This window comes from Nannospalax galili, unplaced genomic scaffold (genome assembly GCF_000622305.1).
Source record: "Nannospalax galili isolate Female #2095 unplaced genomic scaffold, S.galili_v1.0 scaffold383, whole genome shotgun sequence".
Lineage (NCBI taxonomy): Eukaryota > Metazoa > Chordata > Mammalia > Rodentia > Spalacidae > Nannospalax > Nannospalax galili.
The window spans coordinates 4,203,146-4,226,667 of NW_008351346.1; the positions used below are offsets into that span (position 1 = coordinate 4,203,146).

The 23,522-nt window shown below is 45.4% G+C and overlaps 1 protein-coding gene across 1 annotated transcript in view; it reads right to left on the reverse strand.

Moving 5' to 3' along the window:
• Positions 1-19,296, reverse strand: part of Gpa33 (glycoprotein A33) — a 37,917-nt gene extending 18,621 nt beyond the window's left edge. Inside the window, exons 1-2 of the mRNA XM_008848258.1 lie at positions 19,254-19,296; positions 5,174-5,328 (exon numbers count right to left, since the gene is read on the reverse strand). Of these exons, the coding sequence (XP_008846480.1) occupies positions 5,174-5,328; positions 19,254-19,296 (198 nt within the window). The remainder of the gene's footprint in view (positions 1-5,173; positions 5,329-19,253) is intronic.
• Between the last annotated feature and the right edge of the window lie 4,226 nt (positions 19,297-23,522).

The window sequence follows — 23,522 nt, forward strand, 5'->3', positions numbered from 1 at the left end:
AGAGAGAGAGAGAGAGATTGAGATTTGGAATACTGAGGTGGGGGGAGTCAGGTAATATCAGTGAGTTAATGAGGCAGTCTGAGGTGGGGGGAGTCAGGTAATATCAGTGAGTTAATGAGGCAGTCTGAGATTCCACACTCCCTTTGTAACCTCTAGCATCTCTCCTGGATCCCATTCCTCCCTGTCTATTCTCATCCATTCATCCCTTTAACCAATACTTACCGAGCACGTACCATAAACCAGGCAGCATGCTAGCTAACCACCCTTGAATTCCAAGCTCACTTCATTTTCTTGAATAATGCCCTTGGAATTTGCTTATTCATTGATGCACTTGTTTATGAAATAGCACATTAGTAGCTAAATCCACAGATGTTCAAGCCAGACTGCCTCAGTTCAAATTCCACTTACTATCTGAATGACCTTTGTGATAGTTTTAATGTCCACTTGTCACAAATTAGAACCACCTGAGTAGGGAGCTTCATTTTTGAATTGTCTTTATTGGCTTAACTGATGTAGGAAGACCTACCCCAAATGTGGACGGCACCTTCTAGTAGCAGCCCAGATATAAAGGGGCCTGGCAGAAGAGGATTATTTGCTGTTTGCTCCTTTAGCCTCCCCTCTTGCCGCTGAGTTAATTTAAGCTCTTGCTGCTGTGGCTGAGTCCCTCACTGAGAGCAAAACCAGCGTTTCCAGTCTTCCAACGCTAAGGACCAAGAGCTCTCCAGGAACCCTCCAGGCTTTCACTGTCAGGTTGGGGCTGCTGAGGCACCTAGCCCTGTGAACTAAGCAACACCTGGGTTTTCAAGCTCTCCAGTGTAGACAGCCACCATGCAACTACCCTGACTACTGAGGTACCAACCCAGCCTCAAGAACTGAGCAACTACTCAGTTCTTAGCCTCCCAGGTGTGATTCGACTGTTGCTGTTTTTCAAAGTAAACTGATTAGTAAATTCTTGTACTATATATGCATCTGTCAGTTCTGTCCCTCTAGAGAGCCATGACTAGTAAAACCTTGAACAAAACGTTTGACATCTCTGTGACTCCATTTCCTCTTCTACAAAATGGAGGTGTTAATAATAGCATGCATCTTATAAGACTTTGGTAAGAATTAAAACAGATAATATACGTGGAACAGTTAGTTTACCCAGCATGGTGTCTACAGGTACTGGCCTTCGCTGTTGAGTATCTAAGTCCCTGGCACACAAGGATGAATACTCATGAGTTCTGTCCTCAAAGAGTAATGAGTGACAAGAACACAGGCTCTACAATGTCTTATGATTATGAGATTCCAGAAGAAAGGTTTCCGTTCCAGATTGGCAAGTCAGGGAGAATTCCAAAAAAAGGATTATAGTTGCCTTAAAACTTGAAAATCAGCTAGAAATTAGCTGGGTAAATGGCTGGGAGACTGCGGCTTTTGAAGCAAGATAAATGTGTTAGCCATTGGAGGCAAGGGAAGAACCACAGGAAAGCAACATACCAACCCCAAGGGGTGCAGTTTGAAGAATGTGAGCCTGTGTCAGACTGGCAAAAGGTGAGCCTAGGAGACAGAAATAGACAGCATAGCTGCAATATCAGCTCCAAGCTGTGTGCTGAGTGTTCTTCCAAACACTTGGTGTGTTATCTCATTTAACCATCACAGTGCTTTCATGCGGCAGACCTTGTGATTGATCATAGCCCCCTTACACAGGAGGAAACCAAGGCACCAAGACTTTCATTATGTTTTCCAAGTTCATATGTTTAAGTAAATGGCAGAGCTGAGATCACACTGGGCAATCTAGCTCCAGAGCCTGAACTCTGAAGTTTCTACCATGTCACATCTCAGATACTATGTCCAAAACTAAATAGCTTGCATTTCATCCTCAAGGCAGTAATGTATTTTAACTAGGTTTTTTTTTTCCACTGTTGGATATGAAGCCTAGGGCCTCACAGATGGCAAATAAGCACTCTACCACTGAGCTATATCACCAGCTCAAGAATTCTGTATTTTATAGTTAGCTTTTACTACAGGATGCAAATTAATTCAAAGGAGAAAGGGTATCAGTTAAGTAATTCTGATGAAAATTATACATTGTCAAATTGGACTGTGGCAACACAGAAAAAGTAAAATGAGTTTGAAGAAGAAAGGGGACCCATGAAATTTGGGGATGGGTTTAACATACAGAGCTAGAGAGTAGCAAATCTCAAGTGTAAGAGTTTTAGCTGTGTTTGGTGATGTCCTTTCCAACAGAAGAAACACTGAAAGAGAAGGCTTTAAGAAAAAATGTGTTCTCTTTACATGTGGGTCACCTGAAGTGTCCGTGGGACACCAGAAGGAGGAAATCAGTGTGGCTAGGTAGGTCAGATGAACATAACCGAAGCCAGGTAGGCAAGTTAGACATGCGGGAACCAAGGAAACTGCAGTTATATCTTGGTAGCTGTGTCTCCTGTGGTTAGAATGCCTCTGTGTTTAAATGTGCTTGAAGATGCAGTTAATCCTTCCCACTACATCAGAAACTAAGACACCAGGGTTCTTTCTCACTGTCCACATGCATAGTTATAAAGGGTCTGCATCCTTAAAATATTACAGCTTCATTATAATATCATTTGCATTGTTTTGAATCCCCCTTGTGGGCTTTTCAAGAGGATCATGAGACGAAATATCCTAAAAGATCTGATCCACCATGAGTGGAGGGGGAAAGGAGTTCACTTGTTCCAGTGAGGTAACCCCCCTCATAAATATTTATAAAACTGCTAAATTTCCATAAGGAGACCTGAGTGGGCTGTTCCCCTTCCCCCGAGGGCAGGCACTCTCCAGTCCCTCTTTGGAGTGCATGCTTTGCTTTGCAAAATCAAGTTTTTTGCTTAAACTGAGTATGTCTCCTGGCTAAGTTCTTTCTTAAGGAGAAACCTCCAGCTGGTTATACAACTGAGGATGAAGGTTTGGAAGCCAATGCCATGTGAATGTTCACTGAGACATGGTCTAGACATAAGTAGACAAATGGCAAGTCCCCAAGTTTCATCATTCACAGGATCAAAGGGAGCTGAGAGAGGTTAAGAGGAAAAGTCAAGCCAGGAGCAACAAAAGCCAAGAAAAGGGGCCCTGAGGTTGGAAAGTGGTTGCTAGTATAAAATGCTGTGAATTTCAGGAGAGTGTTAGGAGAAAAAGAAAGACCTGGATGGGCAGAAAAGACAGTGTTGAGAAAGTGCCAGGTCTGAGTCTGAACACAGAGCCCTTCATGCAAATTAGAACAAGACACTAGTTTTCCAACAGAAACAACCTAGGGAAGAATACATGGCTTAGCTAACAGAGCACAGACCTCCTAGTCTGGACACTCTTGTGCAGGACACAACTTGCCCAACTGCATGTAACAGGCCTGGTAGGGCAGACAATATTTTCAGGATGCATGACAGGTTTGTCCCTGGGTCTCTTCCTAACCACACCCCTTTCTAGGAACCCGTATAATAATCCCTTTCTCTACATTCCTGATTGATCTTGAAGGAGTTGCCTTAAATTCTCTTGGAAGGAATGTATCTAGTAGTCAACAAATAATCTCAGTGTCTATCTCCACACTCAGAATAAGTCAGCCACAGCCTTATACCTGGCTTGCTAGATGGTCTGATGGGAAGGACAGTGCCTTCAGTTCCCGAAGGCTAAAGCTCACTACAGCAGTAAGGACTCTGCTGTTTCACCCTTGGTACGTAGGACTAAGATAAACTCTCCTTCCTGTCAGGCCTTTGTCCTAGGACTCAGGTGTGCTAGGCTTCTCCTTTCCACTCACAGGGAAAAGGCTAAATCCCTTCTCACTCAGTAGCTGGGCACCTGATACTTATCTCTGGTAGATATGTTAGCATTAAAAACATTGTTTTTCTAAATGTTATACTACAGAAAGGAGACCAAGAAAATAATATTAGGTGATGAGGAAGGACAGAATGTAGGCAAAAGGACACGTGAGTCATGCAAGAAAGTATAAAGCAATTTATTTTTTTCTAGCTTCAACTCTATCATGATTTTCTTTCCTTTTTCTGTGGTGGATAAATGAATAAAAATGTAATTGGCAGTGAACGCGTCAAACCATAACTGAAGACCATAGCATCAGATGGCCATTCTAACTGTAGACCTTCACCAAGACACATAGCGTTTGGGACTGACCAAGTATCTGAGCATCTTCTTTAAACCAGCTGTGCAATGTTTTTATGTGTGAGTTAATTAGAATCAAGTAATTTTACTTATTTTTAATTGTTAGAGTCTCACTATGAGGCCAGGCTGGCCTCAAATTGGAGATCTCAGGTGGCTGCTTCACCTCTGGAATACTGGGGTCTCAGGTCAGGTGTGCTCTACCACACCTGGCCCATGTTAGTATTTTAAAAGAAGTCCTGACTGAAATGTATGAATAGATACTCCATTTCTTATAATTCAGGAGATATGATTTTGAGACTTTTCTCTTATCAAATCCTCATTTAGCAAACAGTATTTGAACCTCAGCCCTGAGGCAGGGGGAGGGAGGGAAACAGAGAAATGTACTAAAATATGGATAGAAGCCAAGATACATTGTTAAGAGAAAATAAGCCAAAGCCAAACTATGTGTGTGGTACATGCAAGCATATATTCATATATGTAAATATGAATATATACCACAGGTCATATAATAGAAAATATAACTATATATCCACACTTGCCAGGAATAGAAGAGACTAAGAGATAGAGGGATAGAGTGTGGAGATAGAGGGGCCACATTTGGGGGTGAGATTTCTCAAAGTAGCCTCTTTTATCATGTTTTGATTTCTAAGTAATAGGATTATAGTCTTTATTTTAAAATGGAAATAGAAAATAAAACCTCTATGAGCTCTTGAAAAGAAGCCAAATTGGGGAAAAAAAAAAAACCTCCATAAAGTAAAATCTGATCTCAGCGAGTTCTGTGCTAATCAAAAAACAATTGACTCAAATGGTACAATTTAGGTCATTTGAGTCTGACCTACAGAGACATTTTAGGGCAGGTCACTTTTTCAAAATAAAGCTGATATAATCCAGCTCTGCCTGGGTCTGACTCCTCTGTTCCCTCCTACCCTCCCCAGTGGAGTGCTAACATTTGTTCTAGTTAACACTTACTGGAAGACTTTACGGTACTTCCTTCTAAGAGATAATAGTCAGGTGACAATCATTCCCATGATGTCGGCAACTCATTCAGGAGCCTTACCGAATGAGTCCTGAGAAGTTTATCCCACTGGATAAATCCATCCCGGTCCTGGGCAGAGGTGCTATAGGAACACGGAAGGGTCACACTCTTTCCTCGGGCAGCACGAAGAACATCCGATGGGGTTTCCACAGAGATGGCATCAACAGCTACCCAGACTGGAAAAAAAAGGAGGCAGCAGAGGGGAAATGAATGATATGGACACACTCACTTATTCCCAACAGACCCCTGCAATGAACACTCGCTCCTGTAGCCATGGCTAAAGCAGCAATCTTGGTCAGGACATGCTAGCTGCTCTCCCTAAGCCCAGGGAAGAAACTAACACATAGGCCTTGCTCTGTCTTCTTGCCATCCTGCCTTGTCCTGAAGAAGTTACCTGCATTTGGTGTCTGGCTTTCAACCTTAGCCCAACCCCTTGTCAGTTGTGTAGATTTCTCTAAGCCTCAGTTTTCTCAGTGAAAGAGAAAACCTAATGCCAGAGTTATTGGGGAGATGAAAGAAGATGCTATGTGTCTTTTCACTCAGTGCCTGGCACACAGACACCGCTCAATAAACACTCTTTTGTTGAGGTCATGATTTATTTACTTAATTGCTTAACAGATAGTACTAGAACACTTGCACATGATAAAGAACTTTATAAACAAGATTAAATCAAAGTAAGAGTATGGGGGATCCGTTTATGTACATTTATCAGAAAAAAGTTAAACAAACCATCATGGCCACACCTCTACTGCCCAACACACACACACTCTTTTTCTAGTTGTGGAAAGTGGGGTCCCTCCCTTTGATTCTGGGTGGGCCTGTGACTGGGTAAGTGACATTCTGTGATGCTGAAGTTAATTTGTATGAGGGAATATATTTTGCCTGGTCCTCTTCAGATGCTCAACCTGGAGGCCCAGTAGATACTTGGTGAGCAGACACATGGGAGCTAGGAAGAAAACCAAGAGAAAGTTTCCCAGAGGCCAAGCAGGAAATACATCTCATGAAAGTGAAGTAATTATATTAATTGCAAGTAATATAATTTGTACAGGGAGCTGAGGACTGAGAGACTAGTGACTAGATGCAGCAACACAAGATGCTCTTGGCATGGGCAGATGCAGTGGAGTGGTGAGGGTGGAGCTTGAATGGAGGAAGTTCAAGAGCAAAAGGGACAAGAAGAAGTGGGCAGCTTTTGCTGGAAAGGAGAGAGAGGACAAGAACCAATCATAGTCAAAAGGCACATTAGGGTCAAGATAGGTTTGTGTCTTTAAAAAAAAGTGTATTTGATAATATAAAAATGTTTTGACACTGCTTATTGATGAGAACAAGCCAGAAGAGAATGGGAGCAGAAATGATGTTCTTATAAGGCAAATGGGACTTGTGAGTAGAGTGTGTTAGTATGGGTAGGCATATAAAGAACCCCAAGCCATTCATCCACTGTAGAAAGTGGCTAAAGACACAAGTGAGTTGGCAGGTTTGGTGGTAGCAATATGAACACGTTTTCTCTGAGGGTTCCTATGATGAGGTTGCACAATAAAGAAGAAAAAGATCCTTCAAAAGATAGCCCTCCATGAAGACATGACTGTGAAATCTAGGTCTCAGTTGGGTCAACAATGTGTCCTGGTTAGTTTGAACTGTCAACTTGACACAGCCTCAGTCAACTGGGAAGAGAGACTTAAATGAGCAATTATCTAGGTTAGTCTGTGGGCATGTCTGTCGGGGGATTGTCTTAATTGTTCATTGATGTAAAGAGATAAAGCCCACTGTGGGTGGCACCATTCCCTAGGCAGGGGGGCCTTGAACAGTGCAAGAGTGGAGAAGATGAACTGAGCAAGCAAGCAAGGGAGGATATGTTCAATCCTTCTTTGCTCTTTACTGTGGATATGATGTGACTGCTTGAGTTTCTGCCTTGATGTCTCCAAAATGATGGATTGCAACATGGAATTTTAAGCCAAATAACCCCTTTCCCAAGGTGCTTTTTGTGATGGTATTTGTCATAGCACTAGAAATGAAACAAGGCTGGGGTTTGGGGGGGTTTGGGGGTGGAGAGTTGAAAATGCAAAAAGTTCCTGGGGAATGGGATTATTCATACTTTGGTATGCAGTTTCCATTCAAAGTACTATAAAGTGAAAGTCCGTAGCATTTATAGAATGGGACACTGCAGTTACAGAGCTGGGCAGGCAATGAGAGGTCCTAGAGCCTGTTTGTAAAATCAGAGAAACATGTGGAGGTAGGAATGAGAGAAACTGGAAACTATTAAAAGCCAGCCTTCCCCTCCTTGGCATTTGTAAACTTTTCACATCTTGAGGCAGGGAGACAGCCAGTGCCAGGAGCCACTGAGAATCCATTCAAATCCTGACTTCCTGGGCAGTTAAGGCATACTCCAGAGCTGCCTCCCACATGGCCAAGGCTCATTAAATGCTCCTCCAAGTTACCAGAGGTCTCTCCACCACCTTCATCTATCAGAAAGCACTTTCATTATCATTACTAGCAAGTTCCCCTTCTTTAAAAGGCTATTTACTGGAACAGGCCTCAAATTCCATCCTCCAGTTCCCAGCTGTAGCTCTATATCCTGTTCAGAGAGCATGACTTTAAGCTGTTCCCTGAGTACCTAGTGGTAGTCATGGCAACTGCCACTGGTCTTTGCCTCATGTCTTCCATCCTTGCCTGGACCCATTTCCCTGGAGCCTTGTCCTCAAGGTGACTGGTCTCAGGCTTCTCTGTGGCTTGAATAATCATTCTTTCTTGTCCTATACATGAGGTACATGTTAAGAGTGCTGCCACTGGTGAAGCCCAGGTGGCGCCCAGGTGGCTGGTGTTCTGCTGAGCCCAATAGGCTATCTCATCATACCAGTTCTCCCTGTCAAATCAAAGATAACTGATTCATTAAGTCATTGCTTCAGAATCGACTTACCTGCTAACTCATGAATAATGGGATCATAAGCCAACAATCAGAGAAAGGAAAATGAGGAGTCAGTAATTCTGATTTCCAATTAGTCCTATGCTACGTTAATTACAACTCAGTGGCATGGTATAAGTATTTTACAGGTATTTATTTTCATATTCTCTCATATACTATCTCTCTTTCACAGGTGAATAAATTGGAGTTGAAAGGGATTATGCAATTTGCTCATCGACATGTAGATAACAAATGTCAGCACATCTGGCAAATCCATCAGACAGATGCAGCCCAGAACAGGCATGGGGCTGCTGCCTAACTATCAGGGCAAAATGTTCACTTTGCCTGCTGGACCAGGTGTAGTATGGGATAGTGTTCGTCCTGACCACCAGCAGAACATATTTCCTGTCTTATCCCTTGACCACATCACACTCCTTTTCCCTTGTGATTGAAACATCCTTTCTTCAGCCCACTGTCAAGAATTTAACATGTGTCTACCATGTAGAACCAGAGCTCTGCTCTGCTCTGGGAGACAAGATAGAAGTCTATGAAGTCACCTTCTTACCACGGCTGGGTCTATGGACACAGACTAGATTCACACATATATCTAATCCTCTTTACCAAACTCTATGAATAATATTTTCTGGCAGAATAGGAATGAACCCGAACTTAAGTGGAAAAAGAATCAGGCCTGGTAACTGCCTGGCAACCACACCACACTCCCTGTTGGTGAGGACCTTACAGAGCTTCAGTGCTCCACATTCTTGTCAGAGATGTGACCTGCAAAGTGAAATAGGCCTCCCTGGCTAGGTCAGGGGAGCTGAGCAACCCCTTCCCAGCAAAGGAAACTTCTCCACCCAACTGCTCCTACCACCTGCACCTTCTCTCTCCCAACTCTCCCTTCTAGCTCTGAAATGCCCCTCTGATACTTTTATTCTCACACCTTCACCACTCTATACTTATAACACAATTCTGTCATGACCATTCCAGGAAGTAACAGAACAGGCCGTTTAAATGCACGTGTTCTGGTGCCACAATACCTCAGTTAGAATTCCTTCATCCACCCAATGTGTAAGCCCAAGCAGTGTCCATAAGCGCTCTGTGCTGGTCTTCACTTGAAAAGTGGATTATGTGAGGATTAAGTGACAAGAAGTGTGTGCTTTATTTAATGGCTCCTAACTCACAATCAGTGCTCAATAAGCAATAGCTACTGCTATTTTTTTTTTCTTATTGGACCACTGTACTTTGTCATCCCATAGTGTGCTGTGGTAGTGCATCATGGTTAGAAGTTAATCATGAGAGACAACCATCCACCATCTGGGCTGTCAGAAAGGAATAGTAGTTGCTAACGATTGTAGCTAAAGAATAGATCAGTTTTAGAGATCATTTTAGCAGTGAGTTAAAAATCATTGCATGTTAATAGATTTATGTGAGAAAAGAGAGAAATGGATGAGGCAAAACTCATAAAGAATAAAAAAAAAGAAAGCCTTACACTAATGTACAACACAATTAGGATGTTATTTGTAAGCCCGAGAAGAATCTTAAAAGACTGATCTTGTGCCCTGGGGCACATGTGCATTTTCCATGATTCTAGATGAGACGTTGCCCTGTTTTGAATGTCATGGTATATTGGGAGTTCACCATAACTAACCTAAATCCTCTCTTCTGATGCAGTCGGTATTCTCCCATTCTGACACAGCTGGCAACAAAACATCCACTGGCCTTATTCATAGTGTTAATAAGTCCAGTTCCTTTTTCTTCTTTCCATAGGCCATATGCTTACTAGCGTTTCAGCCCTTCATTTTCTCTTCCATGAGGTCTTGCATGCCCATTCAGGGGATGGAACAAAGGTGAGACATATAACCACTGGCTAGAAGACTGGAAAATGGAGAAGTCATTTCTAGAAGTGTCCAACTCCCTCCTTTTCTGTTTCAATGTATGAGCTGGCGTTAGATATTACCCTTTCAGCTGCCGAGAGCCCACCCTCCTCCCCAAAGCTGCAACTCCTTGCTTATTCCTTCCTTCGACTGGTGCCCCTTGTCCTCCAGAAGTTTTCTCCCTTCCCTCCTCAATCTTCTACTTGCCTTTTTCTTAAGGCTGAACTCTTCTGAAGCTCAAGAAGAGCACCTATCAGATTTGAAATGTCCCTCAAAGATTCATGTATCGATGGCGTCATCCCCAATACAGCAATGTTCAGAGGTGAGGCCCTGTGAGAGGTATTGAACCATGAGGGCTCTAATCTCATCAGTGGATTAATGTATGGATAGGTTCATGATTTAATGGGCTGCTGGGAGGTGATGGAAAAGGTTGAAGGTGGGACTTGATAGGAGAAACTGGATCTCTGGGGACATGCCCCTAAGGAGTATATCTTGTCCCTCTGGTTCATATTCTCTCTCTCTCCTCTCTCTCTCTCTCTCTCTCTCTCTCTCTCTCCCTCTTCCTCTGTCTCTCTTCTCTCCCTCCCTCCTGTCCACCATGAGGTCAGCCACTCTTCTCCACTATGTGCACTTCACCACGATGTTCTGTCCCCTTGGGCCCCAACCCACTGGAGCCAGCCAACAATGGACTGAAAACCCTAAGCCCAAATCAGTCTTTCCTCCTTTAAAGTAGCTTTTCTCAGGTATTTTGTCACAAGCTGACTAACATAGCTATTGTAGGGTGTTAGTAACTAAAAATGTATTGACATGTTAACCCTAGGGACATCCAAGTTGGCAAACTGCTTTTATGGGCAAGGGAGGAATCATGAAAGTCTTCCCACATTATAGTAGTTTATGGAAAAGGTTCGGAGAACATGCAGCAGCTTAAAGAAAATATCCTACCTCTCCCAAGCAGAAGTGTTAAGCCTGTCATTTGTGTGGCCTGTTGTCAGTGAATGCCTGCCTCCTAGTACTTCTTTCTCATGACAATATGGTTCTGTAGCCAAGAGCACAAATGCTGGGGCCAGACTATCCAGGCTGGCCACCTCCTCCTTACTTCTAGATGTGCAACCTTGGGCTGCTTAGTTCATGTCTGTGTGCCTCAGCGTCGTCAACAGTGAAGCGAGAATAACTTTATTCTCTGGTGAAGCGTGCCACCAGGGCTGTGCAATGTACCAGAGTTTGCATCTTTTACCCTGACACAAAGCAAGAACTCTAAGCATTCTCATTGTCAACGTATTATCTTTACCTGCACATCCCCAGGGCTCAGCTAAGACGGTGCCACACAGGAGGGGCTCCCGTAAGTGCTGTGAGAGCAGTCATTGCTGAGTTGCCAGTAACTTACACCTGAGAATGGGTGGGATTTATAACTCAAGGAACAGTAGAAGAACCTAACCCCGATATTGCTAGAAACTTCCCCAAAATAGGACTGGAGACATACCTCAGTGGTGGAGCCTACCTACCATGCGCACAGCCATGGTAGGATCCCTAGCACATGACTCTAAATTCATTCTGATAAAAAAATATAAATATAAAAAGGAAATTGCCAAAATATAAAATGAAGGCCCCAGTAAGTCCCAAAGAAGGGATGCTGAGCCCACAAAATGCCCTAGTGGAAATAGGAGATGTCATTTAACCCCCCTGAGGAGCCAGGGTGTGGAGACCCAGCTTGAGGCCTTGATGATTGCTTGTAAATAATTAAGGTTTGTTAAGAAGATAACAAGCTGTCTCTTGAGAGCTGAACGGAAAGTAATACATCCCAGGAAGATAATGAAGTGCTTGATGGAGCCGGCTGCCTGAGGCACACACGGACACATTATGGAAGCCCTTGGGAAAACTGGCAGGAATGCCTCCACTTAGGAAAATCCATTTGCTCTGACAAACCACATTCTAGGTTGGGAAGGAGATGCTCGAGGCCAGAGGGGACCCAGTCAACCCAGCCAGCTCTAGTGTGGAGACTGAGGCACTTCATATTTGCAGAGTTTACCTTAATTTTCTTGATGGAGCAGACCCTACATAATCCCAAGTGGGCAGCTGGGGAGGGAAGGATGCAGAAGGTTGTTTAGAACTCAATACAAGTTTGTTGAACTGTTTGATCAATGTAGATTTTTAGGAACCTGTAAATTCAGATCATTTCAAAATCCTAGTTCAGTGAAAGACACTGGGGAAATTTATAGCGCTTGTTCACAGCCCTGTCTTTGGAGGTCCTTCTGTACCACAACCCGCCATTATTGTTAGCTGGGTTTTTTTTTTAATAGAATTCTCCTGTTGAAATGAGTCTCTGTGTACAGGATCCTCCTCTTACCATATGGTATTCTCCTCTGAGCAGACTCCATGTTTCAGACTACTCTAGTATCCATCACTCACTGGATCAACCCCCAAGTGATCTGGGCAGAGCTGGGTGCTAATTAGACCTTGTTGATTTGAGTGACTTGTGGCATATTCCCCACCCAAGAAGCAATTAGAGGTCATTGTCAACCAGCACCCTAATGGAGTCTAATAGAATATTAAAGTGTAAGTGTGAAAAGAGAGGAAGGAAGGGGAGAGAAAAGGGAATAGGGGATCCAGGAAGAGATTTTAATTGGAAAGCTTGTTGAGGAAGTGAGAATGGACATGGCCCCCAGAGACACAATTCACAGTGTTGAACTCATGTGTGTTAGGATGAAGCAGGAGACATCCCAATCCCCTGTGACCATACACACAGAACAAGTTCTAGGAGAAAGCACACCAGGAAAACAGTATTTGGGGACCAAGAGGCAATTTGGGAGCTTTACCCTTGTGTACTTTCATCTGAGCATTCTTAAGTAGATGAACAGTGCTGATCTAACTGCAAAGCCAAGCAGAAGTGAGAAGACAGACAGTGAGGGCAGCTCACCTGACACAGGATGATGAGGAAGCTGAAGCCCCAGGGAAGCAAAGAATCTAGAGAAAGTTTCTGTAGTCCCCCAACCCAGACTGAAGATGGAGAGGCTTGGGCAGCCTGCAGGTTATAGAGAACAAGCTTCCAGAAAGGAAGAGATTGAAAACAGGAGAAGCCAGAGGGAGCAAGCTAGCCTGGTAAGGGACAGGAAGGGCAGGAATGGACCAAAGCACAAGTGCAGGATGAAGTGACTTCAGAGTCACCCATTCTCTACCTGCAGATGGTGACAAGATGATGGGCAGGTGAGGGGCAGTGAGCTCAGGAGCACCAAGCCACACTTTATGCTTCTGCCCCAGTGAACTTTATGACTGTCCTGCCCGGAAGTATCTATCTGAAATCATGTCTGCCCATGTCTGGTGTTTATGGCATGCCTGACTCACCAAGGCAGAAGACAAGGGAGCGGCCCAAAGGTCACTGGGCAGCCCCTGGGAGGGAAGCACCTCAGGAAGGAGGCAAGGTGCCAGGGTGACGGTTGGTGCCCTGGGCAGAGTGCTGCTCTGACGACAGAAGGGTCTGGGAGCAGGACAAAACTAGGGAGAAGGCAGCAGGAGACAGAACTGAGGGCTGTGACATGGGCAGCCTGGGGCCTCTGAACTGTACCTGCATGTCCTCCATATACCACCTGTCTCAGGACTGCAATTCTCACATTGAGTGAAGCAGCCAAAATTCCTGCTAAAACGCAGGTGCCACGCATGTGAGGAACAAACACTGAGCCACTCGAACTGCAAGATGAGTCCATTGCTCTAGCTAGTCCCGCGTATACATCCAGTTCTGAAGAAGAGCTTCAGATGGGCAGATTTGGAGAGGACAAGTAAGCTTAGGAAAGTGGCTTCCACAGATGCAGAGGCAGCCTGGAAGGAGGGGAAAGTAGGAAAAACAGTACAGGAACCAGTGAAAGCAAGTGGACTTGCTGCCTGGAGATGGGGAGAGGGCAGGGGCTCCTTAACACCATCCCCCAAATGGTGCTGGGTGCCTGCGCTCCAGGCTCCCTGTCAGACTTGGGGAGACTGGCGGTAGAGACAGGCACAGTCCCACTCACAGAGTACAGTCCTCTGGGTGAGTCAGATGGCAATAAATACATAATCGCAGAAAAAATTTGAAACCACCATGGTAACAAGTGTTCCACAGTGGTGAGAGGGCAGAGCAGGGGCCTGGGGAGGAAGAGCCACTGTCCTCAGAGGGAATGTGTGAGGCAGAGGAGGAAGACGGCAGCAGGGTATAGCAACAGTGCCAGAAGTGAGACTTGGGAAATGATCCCCACTGTTGAATCACATACCACCCACCCCCCATCACTCCAACTAAACATAGAGGCCAAGGAAAAATAGCATACTAGGCCCAGGAGGACAGTTAGGACAAATTCTGCTTCTTGGCTCCCTTTGAGCAAAATTGTCTGTGGCCATCCCACTGAGACCCTCCTACAAAGCAATCCTAGGGTCACATCATCACCAGTGGGGCCACAAATGGGCTGTCTTAAGCTCAGTGGTAGACCACATGCCTAGCATTCAAAGGGCCCTCTAGCACTGAATGAGAGAGAGAGAGAGAAAGAAAGAAGGAAAGAAAGAAAGAAAGAAAGAAAGAAAGAAAGAAAGAAAGAAAGAAAGAAAGAAGAAATAAAATATTCTCCAGGACTGGTGGCACATGCCTACAATCCCAGCACTTGGGAGATAGAGGCAGAAGGACTGGGAGTTCCAGGTGTGCCTGAGCTACACAGCAATGGCCTGTCTCAGAAAGATCAACCATCATCAACAACAAAAAGGAGTATGATTCCTGTCTCCTCCCTTGAGTTGGATTCTGTGATTGCTCAAGCAATAGACTACGGCAGATTTCTGGGCCTGGGCACTCTCAGTTCCTGGCTCTTCAGGTTTTTGCTCTTGGCCTCCAGCCACAGCCTAGAGAAAGCCCAAACTCCTCCATGAAGAACCCACAGAGAAAGGAACGAGAGACCAGAGTCAACACAGCTTGCTTGCCACTGAGGGCACCATTGTGGAAACCAGTCTTCTCTTCCAACCCCAGCGAAGTCACCCCAGTCAAGCTGCTTGGAGCCAAGACAAGCTGACCTTCCCAATCCCCCTCCCAGTTGCAGACCTGTGAGCAAACTAAATTTGAGCTGATTTCTTAGGCAGCAATAGAAAATGTAACAGATCACCAGTAGGTCTCTGCCTTCCATTCCTAGATGAACAGAGGAGGAGGAGGAGGAGGGGAAAAGGGAGGGGGAGGAGGAGGAGGGAGACTTTAAAAGATCTATGCTCGGGTACCAACATCATGAGTTTAGTTTTAACCTGGGAGTCTGAATTATTTTGAGATATCTAGGCTGGGAAGTTATGCATCTCTTGGTCTAATGGGACTCTCGCTGTTTTGAAGATGGGCATTTTAGAATCATCTGGGAGTGAAGGGACAGCTAAAGCTTCGGGTGGGTATGCAGGGCACTGGGACTGAGCATGAGGGGCAAGCTACTCTGTGGCAGAGGAGAATAAAGCTGTAGAGGCAGAGAGAACCAAGGCCCCCAACAGAGAAGGTCAGGAGAGCTCTTATTTTAGAACACAGTGTCTTAGGAAGGAGGGAGAGATTAGCAGGACTGAACAGGCTAGGCGTACAAGCACGCACTGGCCAGGTACACTGGCTTCCTGGGGACCAGCAGCACCATAATAAGCAACATGGCTGGGTTTCAAGAAGCCCTGGGCTGAGATCTGAAGGGCAAAGGCAAAGTGAGAATCATAGCTGGGTCCAGGAACCCATTCTTGCCTAGAGCCTCACGGTCTCAAACTGTGGTCCCAGAAATCCCCCCCCCCCCCCCCGACACACACACATACACAGAAGCTTCTTAGACATGCAGAACCTCAGACCCACCCTGGGCCTTCCAAATCAGTGTATGTTTAACAAGATCCTAGGCACCCCGTGTGTACAGTAAAGTGTAAGAATTCAGGTAGCTGAGTTCCTTTAGTCAAAGCACCAAACTGGAACTTCGGGAGGCAGCCAGAAATGTAAAACTGAGAGTAAAATAATACACAGGAGACCAGGGATGGCTGATGATGAGATCTACTCCTCCTCAAGCTCCAATTTCTAACTGTAAAAACAAAGCTGCACATCAGAACCACATGGGTCATTTTTCAACGATCAGAGAAGCATATAGCCTGTTTGTCTGGATTCTGACCCAGAAGCTATGAGGGAGCCTAGTGCCTGGGTTTTTACTGTCCTGGTGATGCTGATAGGCCTGTGTTGATGGACCTCTGAACACACCCCTCTTAGGCTGGCCGTTCTTCATATCCTTTCCCCTATGGGGCTGAGATTGATGCTGGTTGGGGCATTGTAATTCTGATTGTGTTTCTGGCAGGCATATATTGCTCTTCATCTGTGAGCACTGGTTTCTGATGTGTGCTCCAGTGCCAGCAGGTGGTGCCCAGGCCTGAGGGGAGGGAGTGGACCTTAGGGATTAGAGTGGCAGATGGACCCAGGAACCTGAGCAGATGGAGGACAGGATGTCTGCCATGCACTTGCACTAACACTTATGGGCTGACGCCACCCTGGCTCTGACCCAAACACACCCTCTTGGGGTCAAGAGTTACTGGGCACAAGAAAGGTGCTCTCTGATCTGATTCTCATTAGATATCTCTGCCTGAGGCCATACCCTGCATACTTCCCAGGCTGGCCCAGGCTTCTAACATAGGGGAACCAGCTTCAACCAACAAGCAACCTAGAAATATAACTCTCAAAATCCCACCATGGTACAAGCACCCATTAATTTAATGAAACTTTTTTTATGTGGGAGAAGAAAAAGCCTTTTCTCTCATATGGTATGATATTTTGCAATGAGGGACTCCTTTATTTTTCTGTGAAAAGCAGTATTTTCATAAGTTTTTCTAATTTAGCATAGAAAAGCAAGGACACTTCCTGTAGTTCTATGAATGTGTGTGTGTGTGTGTGTGTGTGTGTGTGTGTGTGTGTGTGGTAGGTGCACATGCATGTGGGTATGCAGTTGTATGGGTGTCTGGTGTTGTCTTCCTCTATCACTACCCACCTTAATTTTGAGACAGAGTCTCTCACTGAACCTGGTGCTCACCATGTTGGCTAGCCTGGCTGGCTGCTGAGCCCCCAGCATCTGCCTGTCTTCCCCCTCCCCACAAAACCAGGGTTCCAGACGTGCAAGGCCATGCTTAGCTTTTGTATGTAGGTGCTGGGGATTTGAACTCAAGTCTTCTTGATTTCACACCAAGCATTCCTACCCACTGAGCCTTCTCCCCAACCCCTTTAAGTCATTTAAAAAATAATTTTCTAGAGTGCCAACTTATACCCTGTCCATGTGACCTTAGGTGTTATCTTTGTCTTTCCCTGAGCACAGTGAGCCAAGGGCTACCTCAGCAGCTCAGTGTCTCCCCCACCTACCAGCCAAATGTACGAATCTGTGGTAGGCAAAGTCAGGTAGAGAAAGAAGCCAGTCAAGCTCCACCTGCTTCAGGAAGCCCTTCCTAATTCCCTTCCCTGGTACCAAGCAGGAAGTGGCACTCTGATGTGGCAGAGTGGGGAGAGCTGTTTGACTGCTTGTAGGTTTGATCTGGGAAAGCTTTCCTTGCTCCCTGGGGATTGGCAGTGGCTATTCCACCACCGAATGTATCCACTTAGCAAATCCTGTCCATGTGCCTGGCTTCCTCTCCTTACCAGTCCAGACCCTTCCTCTTGGAGTAGGTAGAAAAGTGGAGGAAGAAAAGGCAGTGGGCATGTGATTCTGAGCCCAGCGGGCAGGAGAGAGAGGATGGGGTGAGGTAGAAGACACTCTTATCAGTGCATCAGGAAACATGCCTCAGAACTAGTTCTGTCAGATGGGGTTGTCCAGGGGTCACTGGGCCTGACTGTCCAGGAAGAGGCCAGCCAGCGGGCTCCAGGCACCTCAGTTCGCGGCACTCATCTAAGCCGGGCAAGCCGCTGTGTTCTTCACCTTCAGTTTTCCCCTAAGCCAATATTACTTCCTTTTATGTGCACATGGGTTAGTGCCAGGCTACAGGGCTGTGTGTTGGGATGCGTGTGTCTGTCTGTCTGTCGTCTGTCTGTCTGTGGAGTGTGTGCACGCAGGGCATGGAGGACAGTTCTGGCTCAGGAGAGGATCAGAGAATCACGGACTCGATTCCTTTCGGCCTCCCTCTCCTTGGGACTGAGCCTCCTCCATGGGATCTGATGGCTGAGGCTGATGAATCCAGACTCCTCATCTCTAGGGCACCTGCATAAACGATGTGCCTAGTAAGGAGCTGTATGTATGAGGGAATGAGCTGGCCATCTAAGTTGATGAAAGGGGCCTTCTGTCTCAGGAAGAACATGATCCAGCCTGGCTAATTGATCTCTTCCAGGCCTACCGCCATACTGTTTGCACCAACCCCTTTTTCCCAGCAAGCTGTCCTTCTCTCAAGGGCCCAAAGCTGTGTTTCAGAAATGGGGCTAGAGAGGAACACTACAGACATGGGCGGACTAAGATGTGTGGTGGTCCAGGCTTGCCAGGATATGCTGAAGGGAATGCTAAACCAAAGCTCCCGGGCTCTGCTTCTCCACACTCCTCAGGGCTCCTGGGTTTCCTGTATAGTTCTCACTTCTTGGAAGCCAGCAACACTTTCTGAATTACAAGCTGGTAGCCAAAACCACTGAACTAAAGGCATTCCTAAAACTTCCCCAACCCTACATCTCAACTTCCCATCTCCACTCTGTTCCTCCAGGGTCCAAACACCCTGTTGCCAGAACTTCCATTCCAACCTTCACCCACTCCACGGATCCCCACACAACCACGCTGATGTTTAGCACCTGATTTGGATTCAGCCACAAACCCACAGAAGTCTGCTTTTCATCTAAGCTACTTTCCTGCTTCAGAGATTTCAACGCCCAGAGTCAGGCAGGGTGCAGAGCGCTGGCCTTTAGAAAAGTTCCTTCTAGCTTGTTGCTGCTCTGCGCATGATACTAAGTTCCACTGTCCCTCTGCCTCAGTTTCCCTAAAAGAAACAAAGAAGTTAACACTCTTACTACTGGTTTTAAGGTTAAAACCCTAGATAGTGACTATATCTAGATCCATATTCTGGACTTTCTGGAACAATCCTGACTTCAAATACCATATTTCCCTTGTCAGGGTGTGTCTGACTATTTGAGTTTTTCATTCAGTGGCCTGGGAGTTTATTTACTAACATGGAGAGGAGAACCATTTTGATATGGACTTTGGCCTGGAAACTGCCTCCCTATCCAACAAACAATAGAACATGTAGCTCTGCCTAGTGGGACACAACACTTCTGGGTCCAGAATAGGTGAAGGACACTAGGACAGCCTCCCCCTCAGCCCTCAACCATGTGCCTCACTGCCCCCCCCCGCCCCAGTGCTGGACAGGTGAGGGCTTTACTCACCTGCACAGAGGGCCCACAGTACAGGCCCCACCTTCCCCACCATCGTCTCGTGCCTTCTTTGCGCCAAGTCCAGCCTGGCACTAGCAGACACTGGACAAATCCGATGGCTGAGGAGCCTCTGGCCTGGCTCAAACTGAGGTCCCTGAAATTCTCCTGCCCACCTCTGGAGACCTAGACCACAGGCCCCGCCCCTCCAATGGACTGGTAGGTGAGCTCACCTAGGGGCTGGGCCCATGCTCCACCCACTCCACCAGAGGGCCCAACAGCCGTCTTGTCCACTCTCCCCTAGAGTCAGCCGCCTCTCTGCCTTCTCCCTCTTTCTCAGAGGGGCAAAGTCCTGGATTTCTCAGTAGGTGTGGGCTTCTCATAACTAACAGGAAGTTGTTGTCTTGTAATAAAAAAGGGAAATATCTCAGAGGTAGGATTCCAAACTAGTAAAAGAAAGGTGTTGCCCACATTTGCTGAAGCATTTTAAAACCTGATATAATCTTTTTCTCTTCTCTGATGCCCACACCAGGACAGAGACACAGTTGTGGAGGAGACAGGAAGTTCCTGTGCTCAGCTTTGGTGACCTAGCTGGGAAAGTGGCAAATACACAAGGAGACAAGATAATGTGTCTTGGTTTTCCTAGGACTGTCCCAGTCTCAGCCCCAAAGTCTCATCCTAAGCAAACTGAGGCGTTTGCCACTCTCCTTCAAAGGTGACAGATGCTGTGGGAAGCAGCTCTCCAGGAGAGCTACCACTACCAGGTTCTGTCAAAGAAGTTCTATATATTATAATATGATGACATTATGTCATCTAAATGTTTTTCATTTAAAAATATTCCAGAGTCTTCTGTATTCACACATATAGCACTGCTAACTTCTGTTTACTGGTTAATAATATTCCACTGTATTTATCTCTTCCAAGTTTGCTCATATTTTTTTTAAGGCATTCAGGAACTTTAGTGAACAAAATTGCCCTCTTTAGCCTTGCATCCTAAGAGAACGGGATGATGGATGGAAATAATCATCAGGAAATTACAAGGCATGTCCTCACCAATTAAGTGGTATACAAAAGTCACATGCATGTGTATACACAGATGTCACATGGAGGCAGGTGCTCTGGATGCTTCTGCTGAGGTAGGATAATATTTCAGTCTTCCTTGTGGTAATTCCTCATGTGTCAATGGTACGTGGAGGATTGGAGGCATCTGGTATGGCAAATGGAGCACCCAGAGGGCTTCTCTGCTGTGTGAATTCTCTGGTGAGCCACCAGATTCGTCTTGTGGCTGAAGAACTTCCCACACATGCTGCATTTAAAAGGCTTCTCCCCTGAGTGGATGATCTAATGAATTCGGAGTTCTGATTATTGATAGAAACTTTTGTGACTCCCCACAGAAAACTGTCCTCTTTTTCCTATGCCTCTTCTGATGGGTTAAACAGTAACAGCGATGCCTAAATAGCTGCTGACACTGCTCACATTTGTATAGTTTCTTTACCCTGTGGTGGGATCTTTCTCGCCACCTTTCACATGGGGAGTTTCTCTCATGACTCTTGTGTATAGGGTTAGGCTCAGAGGTGCAGGGAAACCCTGTTTGTACCTCCACAGGGACATCTTCATAAGAGGGTTCCATTACAGACACTTCTTGGGACCTAGAGTTCCCTTGGCTTGCTACTCTGGCACCTTGAGGGTTTCCATCAGAAACACCTCCCTCTTCAGGCTCAGGAGAGTTCTCCTGGATAACGAATAGGGACTCTGTCTGATTTCCTTGGCCTGGTAGTCTGTCATCCACTTCAGTAGCTCTTCATCTTCATGACCATATCCAAGGGACCATCTTGGGGAGGCTGAAAGGGTGTCCTTGCATGGTCTTCTGTTGGCATTTTTGCTGACCTCTGTTCTTTCAAATACATGATGACTTCTTTTAAGGGCATATGCTTAGGAAAGAGGGCTTCCTCTCCTTGCATGAAGACATGCACCCAGACAGGAGGCTTCAAGCAATCATCAGTCAGGTCCTCCATGAACTTCTCCATGTTTCTGCCACTTGACACCCACTTCTCTATCAAGGCAGACTTGTCCTTGCAGCATCCAGTGAGAACAAACTGCTCCAGGATCAGCTGAGACATCATCTCCTCCTTGGTATGCTTTTTTGGCTGCAACCAGGGGTTAAACCTCTCACAGAGGCTCTGCAGTTCCTGCGTTGCATATGAGCCATTGCGATGTGGAGGTGAACTGAGCTGAGCACTTGGAAGGTTAGAGAGCTCTCCTGACTGTGCAGTTGAATCCTGGGTTGGTTTAACATCTAAGATGTTTAATTCAAGCTCGTCTGAAGATGGTTTAGAGGGTTCAGGTTTTCTGAGATGGGAAGCCATTCTTGTCAAGAAGTTTCAGAAAGATTCACCTTCGTCAATTCAGACTCTGTTGCTTTTGATTGGTATGTTTCAACAATGGGTGGTTTGTTAAAAACGCTTTTCCTTTTGGTGGGGAGGGGTGTGTCTTTTTTGAGACAGGGTCTGCCTGTAGCCACAGCTGACCTGAAACTCGCAATATGGGCCAGGCTGGCCTTGAACTCACAGAGATCTGCCCGCCTCTGCTTCCTGAGTGCTGGGACTAAAGACGTGTACCACCACACCTGGCTAGCTTACCTCCTTTCAAGTGAGTTTCAAATGGGGTGATTCAATGAAGCACAGCGAGCTGAGCTGTGCCTGGTTTTCTGCTCTGGTTCAGCTCTGGTTCATATTTTTATTAGACTGTTGGTCTTAAGCTTATTGATCTCTAGTAGCTCTTTGTATATTGGAGAAACTGACCTTTGTATGTAATAAGTATTGCCAGTGCTTCTCAAATATTTCTTTGTATTATGAATTCAAAATTCTGTAAAAAAGTTATTTACAGCAATCTTTAGTGGATGTTAGGTTTCAGTTGACATACAAAAGTTATTATTTTCTATTGATTACATTTTGCTTAGGCACCACATTGAATTCTCCTAGTGTATGTAATAATTCTTCAGTCCCAACATTTTTTTAACACCATTGCCAAGTCAGTCCTAATACCCAGTCCCCATGATGCCATTTCTCTTCTCAGGCATTGCTGCTGACTCTGAATAACCTAACAAACAAAACCTATCCCTTAAATTGCCCTTAAAATGCTCTAGAATTTCTTCTCCAATATTGCCTCTTTTTCAAAAGTTATCTTCTAGAATGTATAACCTATTCTCTCCCCATACTCAGACATCCCTTCAGACCAGAATTCATTCTTTCCTGCCCAGAACTTTGTGCTGTGCTCTCTGTAATCCCTGTTATATCAACTGCTTTGCTCTAACTTATCCATATCACTATTTGTCCCATGAAGCCTTCCTCGACTTCCTCATTCAGAAGGGCTTTCTCCCTCATGCGATTCATTACAGCATTCTGGGTTTCTTTTAGGACCAGAACTATATTCTGTCTTACGCTGTGGTTAATTTTGGTCTGTGTCTCATGCCTCATAATAAACTGTGAGCTCATTCATTCATCCAGCCAATTTCTAATAACACTACATTGGGCAATGTTCCATCTAGCTAGGAAGATGGGCAACTTTGAGCTATGCATCTAACTTTAGTCAAGTACAGTGCCTGATATATAGTAACCAGTAAATATTCTCAAACGTGAAGATAGCTAGATGGAAGGATGCATGGATGAATGGGTAATCGCAGAACATGTGAATGAGAGGGTGAACCAGATGTAGGTGGAAACATGGAGACAGAAGAATGCTTGGAATCACAGAAAGAACAAGATGAGTGGGTTAACTGACAGTTTATTGGGCTTTGTTTCGATCTTAATGATAGTGGAAGGAGTATTATGAGATAGGGTAGGTCATGGGTTCATTTGAAGCTTATGAAGCTCGCAGAATTTTTATGGTACCCAAGTCACCAACTCACCATCACCAGGCATGAGTGTCAGGGCGGGGATGGATGTATAGGGGAGGTACAATTTGCCTACTGTAAGGTCCTCGGGCATTTCTGCTAAAAATGTCATCCTGATTGTGAGCAATGACTTCTCTTTAATGACAACTAGGTGCTCTCCAAACACCTGTCCACCAAAGGACCCTCCTGTTCTATATAATTGGTATTTTCTTTCTTAGGCCTCTCCAAGTTGCTGTGTGGCTGAGGCAAGTTTGTTTATTCTTTTAGGTATGCAGATTTGGACTATCTTCTGGAAGCACTTTGATCAGGAAGCCTTGGGCACCACAGGATGAGCTTTCTTTCTGTCCCCTAAGTGTGAGACTGTTCCAGGTCCACTGCTAAACATCAGTGTC